We start from the raw sequence: 21,577 nt of genomic DNA on the forward strand, positions 1-21,577 counted from the left end.
CTTTACAAATTCATACTACACGATAAACATCTGAATGTATTCCATCTTTTTTCACCTAAAAATATTATTCCCATTTGCATATTTCAAAACTTAGTCAGAAAAATGACTTCCCCATACACATTTGTACAGAAATTTAGACCCTGTTCATCAAAATATAAATCTTAAGTTTTTAATAATACTCTTTACCTTTACTCTTACAGAGTAATCCTGAAAACTCTGATATTACAATGAGAGTAATTTGCTTAAGAGTTTTCAATGTATTGATTGACAAAAATGTGGATAGATTATAGCAATGTATGCATTGAACTACAAATATACATTAGTAAAATTTTATAGAAACTTATTTTTAATAGCACCATGGAGAATCACCAAATAATGTCAAAATTTCAGTGAGACAAATAGCAATGAAATTTGAAACCACTGGTATGACAAATCCTTTTTCAGACCTTGTTGACCAAGATTTACTTGTACAACCAGACTTTGCCAAAGCAGGAAATAGGTGTAATATATATATACAAGTCTGACTTCCTTCCCTCTCCATCTTCCTTGTAGAACAGATGAAACAAGTATTTCATCCTGCTCTGAGAATCAACGGTAAGTGATAATTCCTTTACTTCAGGGTGAGTATTTTATTATGCCAATAGATGTATAACTTGTTAGTGGCAAAATGATATAATTGAAGTATTTCTCTATGATTTTCAAAACTATGCCAATAAATTCTATTGAGTAATTATCTTGATATATTTTTTAAGCTAAGAAGTTAATACATAAATAGCTCTGTCACTTCAAAAGTGCATTTGATATTTTAATGGATTTTTTCTTTCTAAAATTTGTAATATATTTCATTTTCTATGACTTTTGCAAGTAATTACATTAGAACTATTTAATAGAAAAATTTAAAACTATGGTATATGCCTGTGCATAATTTCACATCAGTAATTTTTACTACTACGAACACATGTGGCTATGCATTAATATAGACATTATTAGAATAACAATGAGAAGTCATCTTTGCTCATACTTTTGAATTGGTCAAAACAGTTTATTAATGATCATCAACATAAAATATAATTTATCCCACAAAATGCACCCAATTATAAAAGAAAAAAGACTTTCAGAAGTTTTCCAATCAAAAGTTCATCTACTCTGGCTGTCACATTTATGCAGGTGATTTAAGTATAATATCTATTGTGTATATTTTGAGAAGACAATTTCCACATAAAACTTCATACTTGTCACATAAGAAGTGATTCTGGAGAATATTAGGATACTGAAGAACTACGTAAAGCCAACATGAGAGAAGTAATAAACCACTATAGAGAACATTTCACTTAAAAGTATTTATTAATGCTTTCCTCTCCTGTGGCTAAGTGCTGTCCAGGAAGTTCTGGGAGTGTTTACACTTTGGCAGAGAGGCTCAGTGTTGCTTCCCCTGCTAGTTAAAATCAAAATCTAGAGTGTCTGCCTGTATGACTAAACTTCTGAAGGCGGATCAAAAGAAGTTAAACTGATGAGAAGTTTCAAGCCCGGAAGCTGCTCTATAATGATGTGTGGTGAAGTGAATCAGGGACCCTGAATTAAGCTCAGACTTGCAAGAGGCAGGTGTAAATAGAGAAAAAAGTGTTGGTGTTCTCAAGTAGTGTAAAGCAGGTACAGCTAAGAATTCCAGTGATACTCAAAACAAAATATACATTTTATGAATTAGTAAGGTAGCTATGCATATTTAGAATTTTTTAAAGATTCTCATGTGATCAAGTTCAGCATTCTTGCAAACTTTGGATATTGGCACTGACTGCTTGCTGCCACATAGACAGATGATGGCATGAAAGAAAGTGACCAGAGTCAAGATTAAATACCATTTAAAGTTAGAAAACACTGCTTCTGATACTTCTCTATGCTGTGACTAGTATGTCAATAAGTCAACACCTGTAATGCACCCATTCCATGCACATGTGCTGATGTTTTTAATGACATCTTTTCCCAGTCTACATCATCCTTTAAAACATCTCTATTACCCTCTTTGAGGAGTGAAGCCTTTCAAACCAAACACACTGGGTTTATCACTCTGTTCTGCTACTTGACTGTTTATGGTATTTTATGATTACATTTCTGATTCTAGGATTTCCTATCTCTAAATTGAGGTAATGGGTAACATTATCTACCATGCAGGTTTTTATTAGTTTGAAATGAAGCCCATATTGAGTGACACAGTGCCTGGCACAAAACAGCCATTACCATATCTCTGTTGTTATTATATTTGTCACTAACTTGGGACAAAGGGGTATGTAAATTATATTATCTATTTATAAATATAATCCATCTACATTTACCTTTATAGGTAATGCCTAAATAAGATTTGGTTTATTTATTTATTAAATGTATGAAACATTTTCACCCATCTCATATGCTTGATAACTCTGTTCTTCTTCTGGTGCTTTTAAATGCTATTTTATTTGGTCTGTCACTTAAATTTTCTTGTCATCTCCACCAGTCAATATCACAAAATTATTAAATTTTGTCAACAAAGGTTTGAAGTCCATTGTAATAAGCAATAAAGAAAAATCCCTCAATTAAGTCTCATTTATTTATTTATTTATTTTTTGGTACTGGGCATTGAACTCGGGGGTGCTTTGCTACTGAGGTACATCCCCAGTCTTTTTATTTCTTCTTTTGAGACAGGGTCTCACTAAATTGCCCAGGGTGTCCTCGAACTTGTGTCCTCCTGCTTCAGCCTCCTGAATTGCTTGGATTACAGGCATATACCATGGCCCCCAGCTATTCTTATAAATGATTACTTAGTTACTTATGGACCAGTCTGGATTTTTATTTCAACTACTAAGAATTATAAAATTAGTTTAACTAAGTTTGATGAATTTATTATGTTAGCACATACCAAGTAAGAGCATGAAAACAATTTGTTCAAATCTTCTCGAGTTCTTTACTAGAGTTTTAAAGTTTTCTTCATAAAACAATTTTTTAAAGTCTTAGGTGTTTCCCGGACACTTATAGTTTTGTTACTATTATGAGTGATTTTCTTAAAACCTTATTTTTAGGTGAGTTGTACTAGCACATAGCAATGTGATTTGTAAGTCAGTGCCTCTAGCCAAGTTGCTATGTCCTATTTTCTAGATAGATGATTATGTTCTTTGAAAACAATATTTAATCTCTTCTTTTATAACTTACAAATATCACAATTTTTTTCTTCTTAAGATTTTTATCCAATGTCTCAGTACTATTATACCATTAGTCATTCTTTTCTTGTTACTAATATTAAATGGAATGCACTTAGAATTTTTCTAATAACAATTATATTTGCTATAGATATTTAAAATATCCTTGCCACCAAATTAATAATCTCCTCTATTCTCCCAGTCTTTTTAAAGCTATATATGTAGATTGAATTTAATAACATATTTTGTCATATATGTTAGTCTATCAGTGTAAAAATTGCATTAATGAATTTACTAATATTGAATCATCTTTGCATTCCTGCTAAAACTCTACTTGCTCATGCTATTTTTAATTCATTTTTTAAATTAGTGAGTTAATATTGTGTTAGGACTGTTTTTATTGCATTTATTAAAAAGGTCTATGTATCATTTAGTATAGTTCTATGCATTAGACAATTAAGCATCACTGCAATGAAATACCTGAGGTAGACTAACATCAAACAAAGGGGTTTATTTTACTTACTGTTTGGGAAGTTCAAGGACATGGTGTCAGCACTGACTCAGCTCTGGTGAGGGACCTCGTCTCTGTGGCCCACAGTGGTGGGATGACAATATTGAGAGTGCATGTTGGAGTAAGCAAGCAAGCAGTCACATTCCCGGACGGGAAGCCAGAATGGGGTGGGATCTCAGAGAACTATACAGGTAGTATAAGAGAGCTACCTCATCCTATCTGAAGGGGTGATCTCAAGTCACCTAAGGAACTCCTGTTAGGACCCACCTCTTAGAAGGTGCACACTACCTGCCTGTAGTGCCTCTAGCAGACTGAGCTCCCAACACAAGAGTCATTGGAGGGCAGACAACATCCAAACCACACCATCCTCATCTTTTTTAATAATTAATCCCTGGATCATTTAAATTTTCTGCCACTTTTTAGCTTACTCTGACTACTTCCTCCAAACACTGTTTCTTTCTAATGTGTATCCTGAAGAATGGCAACAAATGGAAATATTCTGGAGTTAATTCCTAAAATGGATAAGAAAAATAGTAAATAAAATAGGCCCATTTTCATAAATTAAATGAAAAGACAATGTAAAAATATTGAACTCATCAATCTGAAGCATATATTAAAAAATATCATGATCAAATAGAGTTACATCAGGACTACAAGGATGGTCCAAAATTAGAAACTTCACTAATGAAATTCATTAAATTAAAAATAAATCATATGAAAAATATACATTAAATCTTACATATAATATTTTAAAAGAATAGAAAATAATTAGAGGGAATTGATCATTTGACAGAAATAGTAGACTAAAAATTCATACAAAATATGGTTTTTTTTTAAAAATCAAACAAACATAGGTTTGGGGAGGAAAGAGAGGTATAACTGTAATAGCACTTGTATTACATATATCTTATTCTTTTTCAATTCCTCTCACAATGGATTTTATTTTTCCTTCATATTTTTTTGCTGACCTATGATAGCGGACAAAGTGACTGTTCCATTGCTGCTGAAATTTGCAATGATAAAAAGGGGAACCATGATAGTCTTGAGGTGAGAACAGGAGCTAAAATAATAATTTTCATTACAACCTCAGGCCTGCTCCCCTACTCTGAAATACAACATTCTCATTCACTTCACATTCCACACACACACACACACACACACACACACACACACACACACACACACTCATGCACACACATGCTCATGCACACATCTGCTGTGTGTGGATGAGTGTGTGTGTCTCTATGAGTCTTTGTGCATGTTTTCATCAGTTAATATGCAACGATAACCTGCTTTGAGAAAATAATTCTTTTCTTACTTAAGTGTTTCAGAGATGGTGTTGTTCCTAATATCCATCAATGTGAAGAAGGAGCAAAATGTGATAGGGTAGTTGAATCACACCCACATATGTTGTAGAAAGACAAATTTTTTCTTCCATAGATTTGTAATTAGTAGTAAAACATCAACACTTGAAATTGAAAACCTTTGAAATCCCTGGATTGGGCTTTTCTCTCCTTACCAGGAGAAATTGCTAATCTCTTTGGAAGCGGAAAATGATCCAAGGTGAAACAAAAAACTATGTGAAAGGAGAAATTCAGAGACATGAATGTAGCAAAATAACTTTTAATGTGAGAGAGTTTATAACAATCTAAAGTCTATTGTGAGCAAATGTCAAAGGAAATGTACAACTGCATTGCACACATTTAGAAAGTGCATGCTAGACAGGAAGAGAAGTTTTGTGTCCTAATTCCTTCCCAAGTCTTCTTGCAAGACTCTACCAAATGGATCTGCAAACAAACCATATTCCGCTTGCACTGTGGTGTGCAGCTTCCCTAGGAAAAAAGGATAGGTGGAGCTAAATATGATGATGAGGAGGAGGAAGATAATGAAGATGATGCAGCATTTTTATCATATTTACCACATTAGAAATGTTGATTCCCCAAACCCATAAATTGTCTAGATTCTGTCCCATCTCTCACCAGACATGGGTCAGCTTCAGAGAAAATAAAACATTACTCTTCACTTTTGCATACATGATAAAATACATCCAGCTCATGTGAGTACATGAATGACGGGCTCTCCTAATAATGTACTAGAAAATGGAAGTCACGGATGTGTCTGATTTACTTGACCATGTTCAGCAATGCTTTATATGCTACCTGGGTGAAGTGCACAAAACATGATCAGTGTCTGTTAAAGGAAAAAAATAAATATTTGTCTTTGATTTTGAAAAAGGAGGAAGAAGATAGATGCATTTTTTTCTCTTTTGCTCTCAAAATCAACAGAAGGCTCACTTGAGGCCACTGTTAGAGGGATTTGCATATGTAAAGGAATGAGGCTAATAGAGAGTCCTCTGGAAATTTAGAAAGTCTCTGCAGTTTCACCACTGAGCGGGTACAGAATGAAAAATCCCGAGTCATGGGCATTGGAAAGACAGTGAAGATGGTAGTCCAACCTTTCCAAACTTACAATATATTTATGAATGAAAGTCAAATGCACATGAAGAAATTAAGAGAAATAAAATAAAACACAAAATAATCAAAAGTTTACTATACAGACTTTAAATGACCCTATCCAGGGAGAAGATCAGTACTTTTGAGTTCACTTATAAGTTTTTGGGGGGAGAAAGACTTAGCAATGCTCTTGAAGGAAGTAGCTATTATGAGGTCTAAGGATTAACATGATCAAAGGCATGAGGGAGCACATGATCAAAGGATAATGAAGATGTAAGTAAGCAGACTGTCCTGACTAGAGTTATGGAAAAAGGGTTGTTTGAAGAATTATGTCACAGATTGGAATTCATTCTCAAGGAAGGGTGGAGAAGGAAGCCAGACAAAAGTAGAAGTGGAGATTTGGCATGGTGAGGCTTCAACCACCTAAAACACAGTTCTGAGGTTGGGAGAGGTTTCAGAGTTCTCCAGTTGGATGAAGAGGTCAGAACATTTTACCCGACCCCACTAGACACAGGAAGAAGGTGCACAGGGAGAGAGATGATCTGAGGCCAGGAACCTGTCTTTAGCACAGGCAGTCCCTGGAGAGCCTGGCAGCTGCGGGATTCCTTGCAGGCTGAGGGAGCAAGCAGGCCACTAGGTAAGAAAATACTAGTGGTAATGCTAATACCAGCTCATCACCTTCTGCTCCCATGTTACCCTAAAGTCTGTGTACTGAGCACCTTAATGCAGGTCTTTGTTCCCTGTGTTCTGTTCTCCCAGCGATGGCATCATTCCCAGTGCTGCTGTTCCTGGCTGCTGTGCTGCATTCATCCTTTCCTGAATATGGGGATGAGGTATGGCTAAGGTCACTCACCTTTTCAGAACAATTCAGGCAACCAGGAGGGATGGCCAGTTCCTGGATCCATCTCCAAAAGTGAACAGGGTCTGGCACATGGCCAAGGGCTCACTGGTAGCTCAGGGTAACTGAAACACCTTAGAGCTGTGGGGGGCAAGCAACATGAGTGTATGGAGCACTGGATATACATTTCCTCTGACTCAATATGGGCATAAACTTAAAATATACAGCAAAATTCAAAGGGCAAAGAGAGAAATGTGTTAGCATTTATGAAAATAAAATTAAATATCAGATATATTAAGTAATATCTGTTATTGTTAATTTCATCTATTTTCTTTCTTTTTAAATTGACCACCAAAAAATTAAAGTTGCATGTGACTGAACTCTGTGTCTAGCAGGATAACACATGTATGTGTTTAAGCTAATAAATTCCTCCTACTCCAAGAAGTGTTCTTGTTTAATCCAATTCAATGTTACCCCCATAGAAAATGAATAATATATGTACATAGTCTCAAATTAGCACAACATCATACGTAGCATGACATTCACATATTACTATATGACTATATTTAATTTTTATGGATATTGTGCAAGAACAATTATACTTGTTTTTTAAGTTAAGAAAATCACTATAGGTGGACTTATTATTATATGTAATTTTCAAATATGCTAAAAAAATTCTAATTTTGTTTCCTTTAGAATCAAGATTTGAATGGTTTGTTAACCTCTCGAGCGGAAGTTCAAAAGGAGATTATAAATAAACACAATGAACTAAGAAAATCAGTCTCTCCCACAGCCAGCAACATGCTAAAAATGGTAAGAGTTTAGTAATTTAAGGAAGGTGACTTGAGACACTCTGAGCTGTGTAAGAGCAGACAGCCGGCAGGTGACATCTCGTAACATTGTGGCTTAGGAAGTGCTGCCTCTCATTTGTCATTTCACTTGAGTTGTGTTATGTTCAGGGCAGAATTTCTTCATTTTCCTTTATAATGATTAAATAATTTGTCAGGTTTTTGGAGCAATTTAATTTATGGTTTAATTTATTTAAGAGAAGTGAAACCAAATCCTTAGGCATACAATGAAAGGTCACTGTTCTTCTGCTCACTCTCTAACTCTTAGTATAGCAGGATCAAGAAGATTCCTTTTAGGATCAATGAAACAGTCTACTTTTCTGGCCCCAGCACCAAAGGCCACAGGTCTCCCTAAATTAATCAATAAGGAATAAAATAACGAAGACAACAGAAGGAACTAGGATGAAGTATGCCTGATCATTTCTATTGGAAAAAATATTCTCGTATATAACATGGTTAATGTGACTAAGGTGTGCCTGCTGTGCCATCATAAATAAACCAATACCTCTTAGAATGTCCAGTTACTTAGGGTAGGCATACTATCTATATTTCTTTGGAGCAAAAGAAAAAAAGAACATATAATTTTTTTTCTGATTAAAAAATTGGAAGATAACTCTATGGAAATTGTGAAATGATGAAAACCAACCAACCAGTCTATTTGACTGCTAAGATCATGCACCTTCAAATTTGGAGCTGTTAAGTGCACATCTTCTTTTCTTTCCTTCTTTTAGGAATGGAGTGAAGATGCTGCAGCCAATGCCCAAAATTGGGCCAACGGATGCCATTACAGACACAGCTCCCCAGGGGACCGAACAACCAGTATGTACCTTAGTAAATATTTGTTGGACAAATGGACAAGTAAAATAATGAGGATCATTTTATGAAGTTTTGTTAAGAAACTTTAAAATAAATATGGCTTCTACTTCTGCCTTTTATCTCTGTAGTAGAGAAAACACTGAGAGACACTGCTGCCTTGTACTAATTGATTTTGTTTCATAAACACTCACATACTATCATCTTTGAACCTATAAACCAGCTCAGTTGTAAAGCAGGTCATGGATCACCTATCTTCACTTTAATAAGAAAACCAACTGTTTGGAGTAAAATGATTAGTAATGAGTGTCATACATAAGAAAACTGAAATTAGAATTTCTGAATTCTATCCCAGTATTCCTTTAATGAAAAATATAGCCTCTTTGTGTGTTAATAACACAAAAATATGTAAATATAGAATATGTTAGATTTGATCAAATTGTTTGTTTTATTAAAAAAAATATTTGCACTTATTTCCTTTTTAATATGTGATGACAAAAAGTTTGTGTCTTCTGGGTGCCCACCAAGTATGTTTTATAAGACAAATAACTGACAAGACATGACTTTTACCTCAAGGAACACGAAACTAAGGCATAAAATATCACATAAATGAACTATGAGATAGCATTTTTTTTGAATTATCAAAAATAACATGAATAAACAAGCTCAACTGGAAAGTGTATATGTCACAAGTTTTAAGTTAGGACCTCGTTGCTATTTGTATTACTGATAATAAAATTATAAAATCATGAAAAAGCATGACTATATTCAGTACAAGAGTTAAAGAATTGTCCTTAAAGATCCCAGACTTCTGTAAAAATCTTTCTGTCCCTTTTAAAGAAGCTTTCCAAGAGTAGTTTACATTCTCTTTAAGCAGGATGCAAACATTAGGTTTCAACATCCAAATTTAAGTATTTGCAGAGCTTAAAAATATTGAGATATTTTGGGGCTGCAAGACACATTTTTTTTCCCTAATTCTAGGAGGAGAGTTTAGCCTATGATATTCTGATTAGCTGATTACAGGAAAAACACTCAAGCAACTTTGAAAAGATTGTCCTCTCTCATATCCTTGGCTTTATGTTTGGGGCACTGAAAGACTGCCTGTAAGATTTCTTTCCAAGTGTACACAAAATAACAATCCTTAACATTTATTCACATTTTTATATATGAAAATCTCTAGTGAGTCTGGGCTAGAGCAGGAGAGAAATCGAGGGAGTTGGTGTCTACTTTCAGTATGATTACCACAGAAATCTGAACCCACTTGAGGCAAACACCTTGCAGAATTCACTGTATAAATAAGTGAGTCCAGAGAGAGTAGACAGCAAATAGACTTCTCCATTTGCCCCAAGCTTTGCATGTGGGGTCAGTGTACGATGTGTTGGGTACATCTGCCAACATTCAACCATAGCTGCTGAGGACCCTAGGTACTGCCCCCATTATGTGTCATCCAGCAGTCAATGACTTTAGGCATCATGTTTGAAGTATATGAACTCTGTGTGAGTCTGTGTGTGAGCCAGCTTCTATATGTGTATTGTATACTTTATTATTTCCCTCATGAAAGATTTTTTCTTTTTTAGATACAAGCTGTGGTGAGAATCTCTTTATGTCAACCCACCCCGTTTCATGGTCAAAAGTAATCCAAACCTGGTATGATGAGAACAAGGATTTTATCTATGGTGTAGGGAAAACGACACCCTTTGCAGTAGTTGGACATTATACTCAGGTAAGAAAAGAACTGGAACACCCACTGCTCTATGTATCCTAAAAGCAAAGACTTTCTACATTTGACTGATTCTGATATTGAATTTAGGGGAAGGTCTTAAATAGAGATAGAATAGGCTAGACCTTTGTTGGGTATCTGAGCTGTCATTTTTCAATAGCTCACAGGCTTTTGGTAAAAATAAAAAGATCTCTGTATTTTTCTAATATTAGTCTAAATGGATAAAGGAGAGTGAATGTACAAGGAAATGTAACAATTTTAAAGTGCTTTAGTTTGATTCCATAAATAAAATATACCCATAAGGCATATGGAAACAAAGTAGCATTCTTTTCAAGTTTGTATTTCCTCCTGTCTTATATTTTCTTCTTCTCTAATGTACTCGTATTTTCACTTACCGGTATGTAGGTGGTTTGGTACTCGTCTTTCCGTGTTGGATGTGGGTTTGCCCTCTGCACTAACGAAATGTTAAAACACTTCATGGTTTGCCAGTATTGTCCGGCGTAAGTAGACATTTTAGAGTTTATTGCCAGTAATACCAATTAATGCCAAACACAAATTAATGACTTAATTATAAAATAAAAATGAACTAACAGTTATTTGAGATAAGAGGAAGGAGATGAATTTTAGAAGACTTTCTAAAGTGAGACATAACCAAATTCTCATAAAGACCACTTTCCCAGTTCCTGGTATTCTGAAGCATAGGCCTTTTACCTACCATGATTTATTTTCCCTCTGTGTCACCATTCTCCAGACTTAGTGTTACATTGTGAGTACATGTGTAGTTGTGGATGATGTATAGTTTTCTGGATTTGTACTCTCATATCTTGCTAAGTTCACACACTAGAAGGGGAAAGCTTGATGTCAGATCAGGGGTAAAGGCAAGGACAAATGGGGAAGGAAGTATTTCACTGATTTAGTGTTTCCAGTTCTTTCTGCTCAATGTTGTTACTTCTACTTATCTAAAATCCCTGCCTTATATCATTAAGAAATGATTGATTCTAGGGCATCAAAGGCTTTTTAATTTTTCAATTTGTCAGGAAAAAGATAATACCTTAAGTCTTTGCTTCTCAGAATTTATGACAAAAACCACTGTAGGAACAATTCATTATGATCTTAATGTATAGCCAGAAACTAATCCTTTCTTAGAGAAATATGCTTGAATGCTCCAAAAATATAAATGCAATCCTGTGAATATAATGAAGACATATCCACAATCTATATGTTAACTTTAATATCTTTTTAATACATGGATTTTTTTTTTTTTACACTGGAGGCAGAGTGTATCATCAACCAAGTGCCCAAAATGATTCTTTTTGAAGTTTTAGATAATGCAGGTGATGTGGTGTTCCAGTTTGACAAGTCACTTTTCAGTAAAGTCCTATTAGTGTTAAGTCAAGAGTATTAAAAGACCCTAAGAGAATGCATCCAAATGTCCTGGCCAAGAGGAGACACTGGTAGCCTGACACCTGAAATAAGAGTTAGTAAATAATGAATAAAGGCAAGGGGGAGAACTTCCTGAACATTATGTCAATTTCACAATTGTCACAAGAGCTCACATCTATGTAGCATAGATAGAGAGAGCTTCATTGCCCCAGCCCTTGACACTCTTGATGAACTGGAGAAAATGACTCTTCTACTTTCACATGTTAATGACCAAGAGGATAAAATTTATAATGAGCTACAGGACAGTCACAGTCACTGTAAGAATGAGATTGTCATTCTTAATCTTTTTTATAATATGATTAACCATATATGAACTATATATATATATATATACATACATGTATATATATGTATGTATACACACACACACACTAGTTGTGAATTAATCTTTTTTTTATTTATTTATATGCGATGCTGAGAATCAAACCCAGTGCCTCACACATGCTAGGCAAGTGCCCTACCACTGAGCTACAACCACAGACCATTATCCTTAATCTTTTTCTAACATTCTCATTTTTGATAAACAAAAATTTCACAACACAGGCATGCTACCTATATACATTCCCCAAACCTTCCTAAACCCAATTCCCTTTCACAAACATACACCAAAAACTATTTGAGGGGGTCAACAACCCAATCTGGAACCCAAAAACTACATTGAAACTTTACTTATCCTGGTTCATATTATAGAAACTATGACATTGTTCCATTTTTAATTACAAAAAGTATGTAAGTAGTATTTTTCACACTGTACCCTTTGAACTCTGGAATCTTCTTTCTCTCTAGGGAATATGTTTTATCCCTAGCCAGAACCCTGTGGTACTTCATCTTAATAATTCCATCATGTCTGTTGGGAAATGAAGAGAGTGTTCCCACATTGAAATACACTCTCTACACTTTAGACTCTAATTATACTATTTCAGTGTCTCAGGTTTTGAGATTACAGTCAAGGAAATGAGCGAAATGATGAGTCATTCCCTTACTTTGTATTGTTCTGAACACACTTAGGTAACATTAGTGTGTATTTGTCATTTAACATAATTAAAAACATTTAATAAATATCTATGTATTTTTGGTGATGGACATTAACCTCAGAGTGTAAACTAAACAGAAAAATTTTAAAAATGACATTTTTCATTTCTAATTGCAGTGGTAATCATCTTAATAGAATATATACCCCTTATGACAAAGGAGAACCTTGTGGCAGTTGTCCTGGTCACTGTGATGATCGACTGTGCAGTAAGTTCAAAGTGATTAACTTGTTAGTATAGTAAAAGAGCATGGCATTTTATTTTATTTATTTATTTTTTTTAATTGGCATTTTATTTTTAAAGAGTTTAGAAATCTGAATATAATCAACTTAAGTGATTCCTTCATGCAAACCAATTACATAAGAGTGTTTTTAAGTACAATTTTACACTGTTCATATCTATGTATTATTTGCAATGAAAACCCTGTTACTATATATGAATCATTATCTATAATTGATGTGTATTTATAACTACACTTAGCCTGCCATATATTGGCATCTATGAAAATGTTTCCATGGGAATAATTCATCCTTGTCATCAAAGATTAATATCATTAGCCAGGAGTAGAGGATTGTAATGTAATCCCAACAACTCAGGAGGCTGAGGTAAGAAGATCACAAGTTCAAGGCCCAAAGCATCTTCATGAGGCCCTGTCTCAAAATTAAAAATAAAGAAAAAGATTGGAATGTAGCTCAGTTGCAACCCTGGGTTCAACCTCCAATAACAAAAAAGAAAAAGGAAAGGAAAAAACTAAAGCCAATATCAGTAGATCAAAGTTGGCATTTTTAAAAGAGAAAACAGGCACATATTTAAGGGTTTCATATGCTACAATATGGCTTGGTCCAGCAATTTTTATATGCCAATGAATTTATCACAATTCCCTAATCCCTCCATAGTGTTTTTAGAATCATTGCATTTAATTTAAAGTTACATATGCCTCTTCTCATTAGTAATGTGTGTACATTTTTAAAGTTAAAATCAAATTCATATATGGTATTAGTTCAAATTTTTAGCAAAAAGAAGGAGTAAAATAAATATCATATTTTATCTTACATTCAGTATTATTAATGAAAGTACAAAGAGTAAGGATTTGGGTTTAACCAAGTTATGTTAGTAAAAGTATTATGAGTAATGAAATTGACCAATTCACTAAGAACTTTTACCTTTCAAATACATTCATCTGAGTGAATAGTATCAATCCTTTCTGAATGAATTGTAAAATTATTCTTTATGGAAGTAGTATGGTTTAAAGTTAGCTATGAGACTGTTGAAAAGTATGGACTCAAAAACAAATATGAATCTTTTCATGCATTCGTGCCAAAGGAATGAAAAGTAGTAAGCAGTTATGAGAGAGAGAGGAAGAAAGTAGAAGTGTTAGTTATTGTTGGCTGTGCTTGCTGAGTGCTGATAAAAAGAGTGCTGGCTATGGTGGTGCATGCCTGAAGTCCCAGCTGCTTGGGAGGCTAAAGCAGAAGGGTCACGTGAATGCATTGATTTGAGACCAGTCTGGACAACATGGCCAAACCCTCTCTCAAATATCTAAAACAAAACGTAAATAGAAACATGATCCTGTTATTTCCTAGTTCCCATTTTGGATTATTCAGTAGAAATGCCATTTCTCTGGAATCAGATCAGTGGAAGGTTGTGGGCCCCTGGATATCAATGAAATGTCAAGCTTGTAGATAGGATGATGAATTTAATTTGAGATTTGTTCAATTTTTGGCCACTGAGAGATGTCCAAATAGAAATGTCCAATACTCTGTATTTTATCTTCCCATAAAATTACTCCTGGGAGAAAGTCTGGTGACATTAGAGACTAGGTCAACTTTGTCCAAAATAATTTCTACAATAATGAAAATGTTCAATATTTTCACTGTGCTGTAAGGTAGCCCCTTTTTTACATTTCAGTGACTATTGAGTTCTTGGGATAAAACTGGTATTGCCATAGTTCTGAAATATTACTTTTAATTAAATGTAAGATTAAACAAGCTTATATCTAGTATCTATCATTTTGGATAATGCAGTTCTAGAGAGATTCACGTATGTTAATTTTACTCTGATTTTTTATTTGGAATATATTTTATTTTTTCCCACATTTTTTATTGGTGCATTATACTTGTACATAATGGTGGGATTTTTTGCATATGCACACATGCATACAATATAATGATATAACTTGATCAATATCACTCACTAGCCATTTCCTACTGTGCATTTGTAAATCAGAAAAATAGCCCAATTCATCTTAGAAACATTTTTTAAAACTCAAATTTAAAACAGCAAAGTTTGTTCTTCTCAAGAGTGAAACGATCATCATCGTGTAATGAGATCAACTTGGTAGCACGCTTTCTCCCAATTCACGTTGAATTTACTGTATGTCTTGTTGCTATGGAAGAAAGTGATAGTAAAGTGTCTGATTTCTTTTTATTTCAGCCAATGGTTGTGATTTTGAAGATGGTTTCGCTAACTGTGGAGACCTGAAAAACGCACTAACCTGTGAAAATGCACAGATCAACGACAGTTGCAAGGCCTCCTGCAATTGCCAGAACAAAATTTATTAAGTGCTCAATGCTCATGAGAAAGGGAATCAGGAAAATTGGGGGCAGGTTAGCTGCAAATTTTATTCCAAACAGTAAAGAATCCTTTTCATTTGGATCTGCTTCTTATTTTACAGAAGTCTTACTCATGCAGATGATTAAAAAGAAAAATCCATGGTAGCAACTTTTGATTTTGATATATAAATTTTTAAAATTAAATTTAACGAATTTAATCTAGTTGGGGATTCCGAAAGTTGTATTTTCCTATGACTAAAGTTACTAAAATTCTGTATTAAAATTGAGAACTATGTTCCCAGAAAACAATGTACTCAAAAACAGAATGTGATGGTCATCATCACATGAATCCTGGGCTACCGTCATCCTTTTTTGCTCCCCCTACCTAAATATCTCCAAAGAAGTATCCACATATACTGTTTTTAACTCCTCCTCACTTATTTACTCTTCTTCCCACTCATCTGGATCTCATTCTCATAATTACATTAACACTGTTATCCTCAGGTAACTGACTTTCATTTTTGCCAAAATCTTGATTCTTCTTTTGCATAAATTTTACAGTAGAAGATGTCACACTTTCCTTTCTAAATCTCTCTTCTCTTAGACAAGTCTTCCTTAAAAAAGAATTCAAAATCCTTTATGCATACAATCTCCCCTCAAGAAGTTAGAACTTGGTCCCTTTCCTTTTTGAGTCTGTACTGAATTCATTGATTCACTTTCTAAGACTAGACAATGGAAAGGGAATAATACTCACTTTACAATGGATAAATCTAGCAAATGTCATCACACCCAAGTGACCTGAACTCCAAACTCTTTTGATGATATTTTAAATGAAGTATTCTCTCTTGAAACACTTTCAAAATATAATTTTTAGAATAGAAAAAAATTTATTCAGAATAACTGCTTTAACAATTTGGACTATGAAGAGGAAACAAAATGAAAGTTAATCTTAGCAACATGTTAATCCTCTCCAAGAATTAGTTTGAACTTATGAGTATTTTTTAATAAAGTAATATTATAATACTTATAATGACTTTGTAATGACATTGCAATAACATTAAAGTTCTAACCCTTACAGCATGAATTTGTCACATTTAATACCTATCTCAATTAATAACCAGTAGCAGAGATCTGTGGGTATTGGGCATGGATGTATCCTAAAGAAATTACTTATTCATAAGTTGGATAACAATTATTTAATTTTGGGTATATCAGCATGAGTTCTTTGTATTTTCTCAAATAATAGATTATAAAAACAAAATACGAAGTTGGTAAATTTTATCTGAAATTTATATAATGGCTCTCTATTAGAAAGAAAACTGAGCAGATGGAAAGAAAAGTAGAAAAACATGCAAAAATATATACTTTAAAATATATGCATTGTCTCTTCTATACATAATATTACTGTGTGGATTATCTGTTTTTCAACTAATGCTGCACTGTGTAAAAATTATATAGCAATGCACTATCCCTAGTTTACCTTTCCTGGCCATTTTTTAGAATGCAACTTAGTATTTTGCTGCTGTAATCAATAAGGAGATTCAGTAATTCATGAAGAATTAAAAACACTCTCTAAATGTGAGTCTGGTTTGTTATTAATGCACCAAAATCCGTGACTACAATGACCTACATAACTACAGATTATTGATCACTTCAGCACCCAAAATTCTTCCTATTATAGTAAAATGAATGTTTGACATTCATTATCACATCGGCATTTTTTTTCTTACTGCTGCCATTTTCCATAGACATCACCAATGTTCAGTGTTAATAATTTTTTCAATTCTAGCCATTTTCATCACATGTAATTTTATCTCGGTGTAGTTTTAGTTTTCATTTTTTAGATACTATTGAGATTGAGCACATTTTCACGAGTGTCATATTTTCTTTGTTATACGTCTATACAAATTTTTTGTTCCTTTAAAATATTAAAACCTAAAAATTGTGATGTGTACTAGGGTTCTCTAGAGGTACAAAACCAATGCAATGTATATATAATTATGACAGGTTATTTATTAGATTGGCTAACATGATCAGAAGCTGTATTTTCCCAGCACACTGCAAGCCAGAGACCTGAGAAACTTAGTAGTTGCTCAGTTTAGAAAGCTGGAAGTCTCTGAATGACCTAACTCAAGTCTGAGGGTAAAGGCCTGGAAACTCCCTGGAGAAAGCATGGCCATGTAGGAGTTAGTCACCAGGGCCATCAGCAGGTCACATCACTGCCAGTGAGCTGCCTCTGGGTGCCCTAAGCAGCCAACCCCAAAGGCTCTTTTCAGAGCCACCACTAGGTCTAAAAGACCTGTGGTGCTGCTGGCCTGCACAGCTCAGGTCTGGAGGTGGGCAAGGGGGTGCCCCATCCATTCTTAAAGAATTTCTTGATAAACATTGTCACCGCTGCTTTACTAAAAAAAAAAAAAAAAAAATGAAAGAAAGAAAAAATTTACACACCCAAGGTAAATCAAAGTTTCACACACCAGCAAGTTTTCTTCTTCTTCCACTTTTTGTCCCATGCAGACCCACAGAGGATTGTCTCATGCCACCCACATTCAGGTTAGGTCTTTTCCCCTCTATTTATGGCTCTACATGCCAATCATCTCTAGAAACATGCTCACAGACACACATAAAAGGGTGTTTTATCAACTTTATCAGTCTGCAATTCAGCTAACAGCTAGATTAATCATTACACAATATCTATCATTTATTTCAAGTGCCAAATGCATATTACATTTAACAAATAACACTCTGTCATCATATTCATGTCTTATGGAAAACTTGTTTAACTTGTTTATGTGTTTCTTCATGGTATCTTTTGATTAAAATACTTTATTTTAATGGAGCTAATTTTTCTATATTTTATTTTATGAATATTACTTGATGTGGCCTGTCCAAACAATATTTGCTTACTTTTAAATCAAAATATTTCCTACATTTTCATCTAAATGATTTGTGAATGTCTCTAGATTTACAATCCATCATAAAACAACTTTTCTATATAAGAGTCAAATTTTTTTCCCACGTGGATATCCAGCTATCCCAGCCTCATTTGTTGAAAGTAATTTTCTTTCCTTATTGGGTTATTGCAGCACCATCTTAGGAAATCAGATGATTGTCTAAGTGTGTCTTTATTTCTGAATTTATTATATTCCATTGATCTATGTGTTGCTCCTTGTGTCTTATCATATCACCTTGATTATTGTAGCTTAAAGTTCTCAAAATCAGGCTATCCAAATTTGTTCTTCATTTTAAAGATGACTGGATATTTTAGGCCCTTTATATCTCTATATAATTTTTAGAATTTACTTATTAGATTTTACATAAGGAGTCATATATTTAAGTTGTTCTTGTCTTGAATCTATAGGTCATTTAAAATCAATACGTGTGAGTATGAAAAGAATTGACATGGAGATATTGACTTTTCCAATCAATAAAAATGATATATTTTTCTGATTACTTAGATATTCATTACATTTTGTAACAAATGTTTTAGTTTGAAAGACAGAGGCTTTGTATGTCTTTGATTAAAATCATTAATAAATATCTAATGGTTTGTGACACTGTTATAAATAAAATTGATTTTTATATTAATTAACTTGTCACTACCCATGTGATGTTTATGCTGTTTCCCCGAGCTAGAGCAATGAGTCAGACTACAAATATTAAAGGTTTGAGAAATCTAAGAAATAAAGACAAGACGTGGAAATAATTTAAAAGTGGGATCCAATGGGGACCAGCTCTGATGGAGACTGGGTCTAACAAAGAACAAGAGCCCGCATTTTATTTTTATAGGTAGGAACATCAAAGGGTTTCGGTGTGATAGGCTTCTTGAGGAAAACAGGGACAAAGATGGGAAAAAGAAGTTGTGTGGAGCTTGGCAGCTTACTCCCACCTCCTCTCTACCTTTCGATGGCTGCGTTTGAACCCAGGGTTGTCCTAGCCAAGGCAGGGTGTCCGCAGAATCTCAGCAATCTTGATTGGTGGAATTTCACTAAGAGTTCCCAGAAAAGCAACTCCCCTGCCTTGTGGTGGCTCAAACAAACCCATAATTCATACACCTTAGACAATTAACATTTTGTTTTGAAATAATTTTAGATTTATTTTAGATAATTCAATATACGTGATTCTTCACCCATTTTCACTTGCCTTTATTATCTTATAAAACCATGTTGAATATATTGAACAAAATAATTAACACTGAGACATTAATATTAACTAAGAATCTATTTTTCTTTTGTAGTTTATCAATTTTTCTACTAATGTTCTTTTTGTCAGTTTCAGAATTCAAATCCAGAATGTCATATTTTACTTACTCATACATTATTCATAAATGATATGTGATGACTTTTCAATATTTTCTTTACTTTTATAATCTTAACAATTTTAAAGAATACTGGTCAAATACTTTGTAGACTGTTACATTGGTTTGTATCACATTTCTCATGAATGGACTGGGGTTATAAGCATGAGGAAAACTATCATAGAGGTACAGTCCAGGCTTTTTGATATTCACAGGACAACATTGTTGATGTTGACCTTGGTCATTCAGTCATGGTGCTGTTGGCCAAGTTCTGTGTTGCTAAGTTACTTTTACTCCTCTTTGCTTACTCTGTCCTTCAGATAAAAGTCACTAAGTCCAGTCCACATTGGAGTGTTTTCATTAAGCTACACTTCCAACTGAGGAAAAAATCTACAACTATTATTTCACATTTGTCCCTTTTCCTCCATTTATTCATGTATTTTATTATTTTATATATATACATATTCATGAGCATTTATTTTATTCATTGGGTAATATTCCAATATTGTTTATTTTTTTATCAAGTTTTGACAACTTCTTTTCCTTATTTTGTACAAGAGGAGTCATTATATCTAAATTGGCATTTTTAAAAGAGAAAAAAGTGCATATTAAATAGGGTTTGAGATGTCACAATATGGCTCAGTCCAGAGAGACAAAACATAAATGGCAATTTTTATATGCCAATGAATTAATCATGATAAATACCCTAATTCCTCCACAGTGTTCTTAGAATCATCACATTTAATTTAAAATTTCTTAAACTTTTTTTATTAGTAATAGGTGTACATTTTTAAAGGCAAATTTGAATCCATATTATTAGTTCATAGATGCTTCAAATTTTTTAGCAAAAGGAGGGAGTAAAATAAACATCATATATTACCTTATATCCAGTATTATTAATGTAAGAACAAAGAGTAAGGATCTGGGTTTAAAAGAGTTGTGTTAGTAAAATTATTATGAACAGCATATTTGACAAATTCACTAATATTTTTTACCTTTCAAATACATTTATCTGCATGAACTTTATCAATTTTTCTGAATGAATTGTAAAATTATTCTTCAAGTACAAGTCCAAAACCTCTGAAAACATTAGAAAACAAGCAAACAAGTCTTCCTCAAAATCCATAATCCCCAAGAAAGGATCCCACTGATAGTAAGGTGGACAAAGTCCAGAGAAAGATTATTAAAAACTGATTATTAAAATATTCAATGAGCTAAAAGAAGATGTAAGGAAGGAATTATTAAGAGAACAATTATAGGTAATGAAAGACAACTCTAATAAAGAAATGGAAATCAAGTAAAAACACAAAGAAGAACCTAGAAATGAAAGAAACGATCATTCAAATTAAAAAACCACTTGAAGGCATCACTAACAAATTAAATTGCATATAAAATACAACCTCAGTCCTTGGAGGCAGACTTTCAGGCCTTAAAGATAGGGTATATGATCAGAATGCAATAAAGGGGAAAATTATAGAAAAATAATAGAACATAATCAGAATATACAAGAACTCTGGGGCAACATTAAAAGATCAAACCTCAGAATCATTGGAATGGAAGAAAACATGGAAATACAAACTAAAGGCATAAAGAACACTTTCAATTGAGTATTTACAGATAACATTTCCCATGTCAGAAATAAAATATACACCCACATACAGGATGTTTACAGAACCCCAAACATACCTAGGCAAAAAAGAAGTTCACCAAAACATATCATAATCAAAATTCCTAACATAGAATATAAGTGAAGAATACTAAAAGTCCCAAGAGACAAATATCAGATCACATTTAGAGGCAAACCAAAAAGTCTCACTTCTGATTTCTCAGCTCAGACCATAAAATCAATGAAGTCCCAAAATGAAACATTCTAAACCTTAAAAGAAAACAACTGCCAGCCAAGG

At 33.6% G+C, this 21,577-nt stretch overlaps 1 protein-coding gene across 1 annotated transcript; it reads left to right on the plus strand.

The window, feature by feature from the left end:
• Positions 1-553: 553 nt before the first annotated feature.
• Positions 554-17,045, plus strand: LOC306665560 (cysteine-rich secretory protein 3-like). The gene is made up of 8 exons (XM_079147182.1): positions 554-594; positions 6,894-6,967; positions 7,669-7,785; positions 8,552-8,639; positions 10,211-10,356; positions 10,759-10,853; positions 12,947-13,035; positions 15,261-17,045. Exons 1-8 carry the CDS (start codon positions 558-560, stop codon positions 15,386-15,388), a joined length of 774 nt encoding a protein of 257 aa, XP_079003308.1. The 5' UTR covers positions 554-557; the 3' UTR covers positions 15,389-17,045.
• The last annotated feature ends 4,532 nt before the right edge of the window (positions 17,046-21,577 follow it).

The sequence above is a fragment of the Sciurus vulgaris genome (assembly GCF_902686455.1).
Source record: "Sciurus vulgaris genome assembly, chromosome: 7".
Lineage (NCBI taxonomy): Eukaryota > Metazoa > Chordata > Mammalia > Rodentia > Sciuridae > Sciurus > Sciurus vulgaris.

Excerpts from the sequence above, each read along its gene's own strand:
- LOC306665560 (XM_079147182.1), top strand. The coding sequence starts at position 558 with ATGAAACAAGTATTTCATCCTGCTCTGAGAATCAACG. Across the intron at positions 10,357-10,758 it reads TAGTTGGACATTATACTCAG|GTGGTTTGGTACTCGTCTTT; the intron begins GTAAGAAAAGAA and ends ACCGGTATGTAG. Across the intron at positions 10,854-12,946 it reads GTTTGCCAGTATTGTCCGGC|TGGTAATCATCTTAATAGAA; the intron begins GTAAGTAGACAT and ends TTCTAATTGCAG.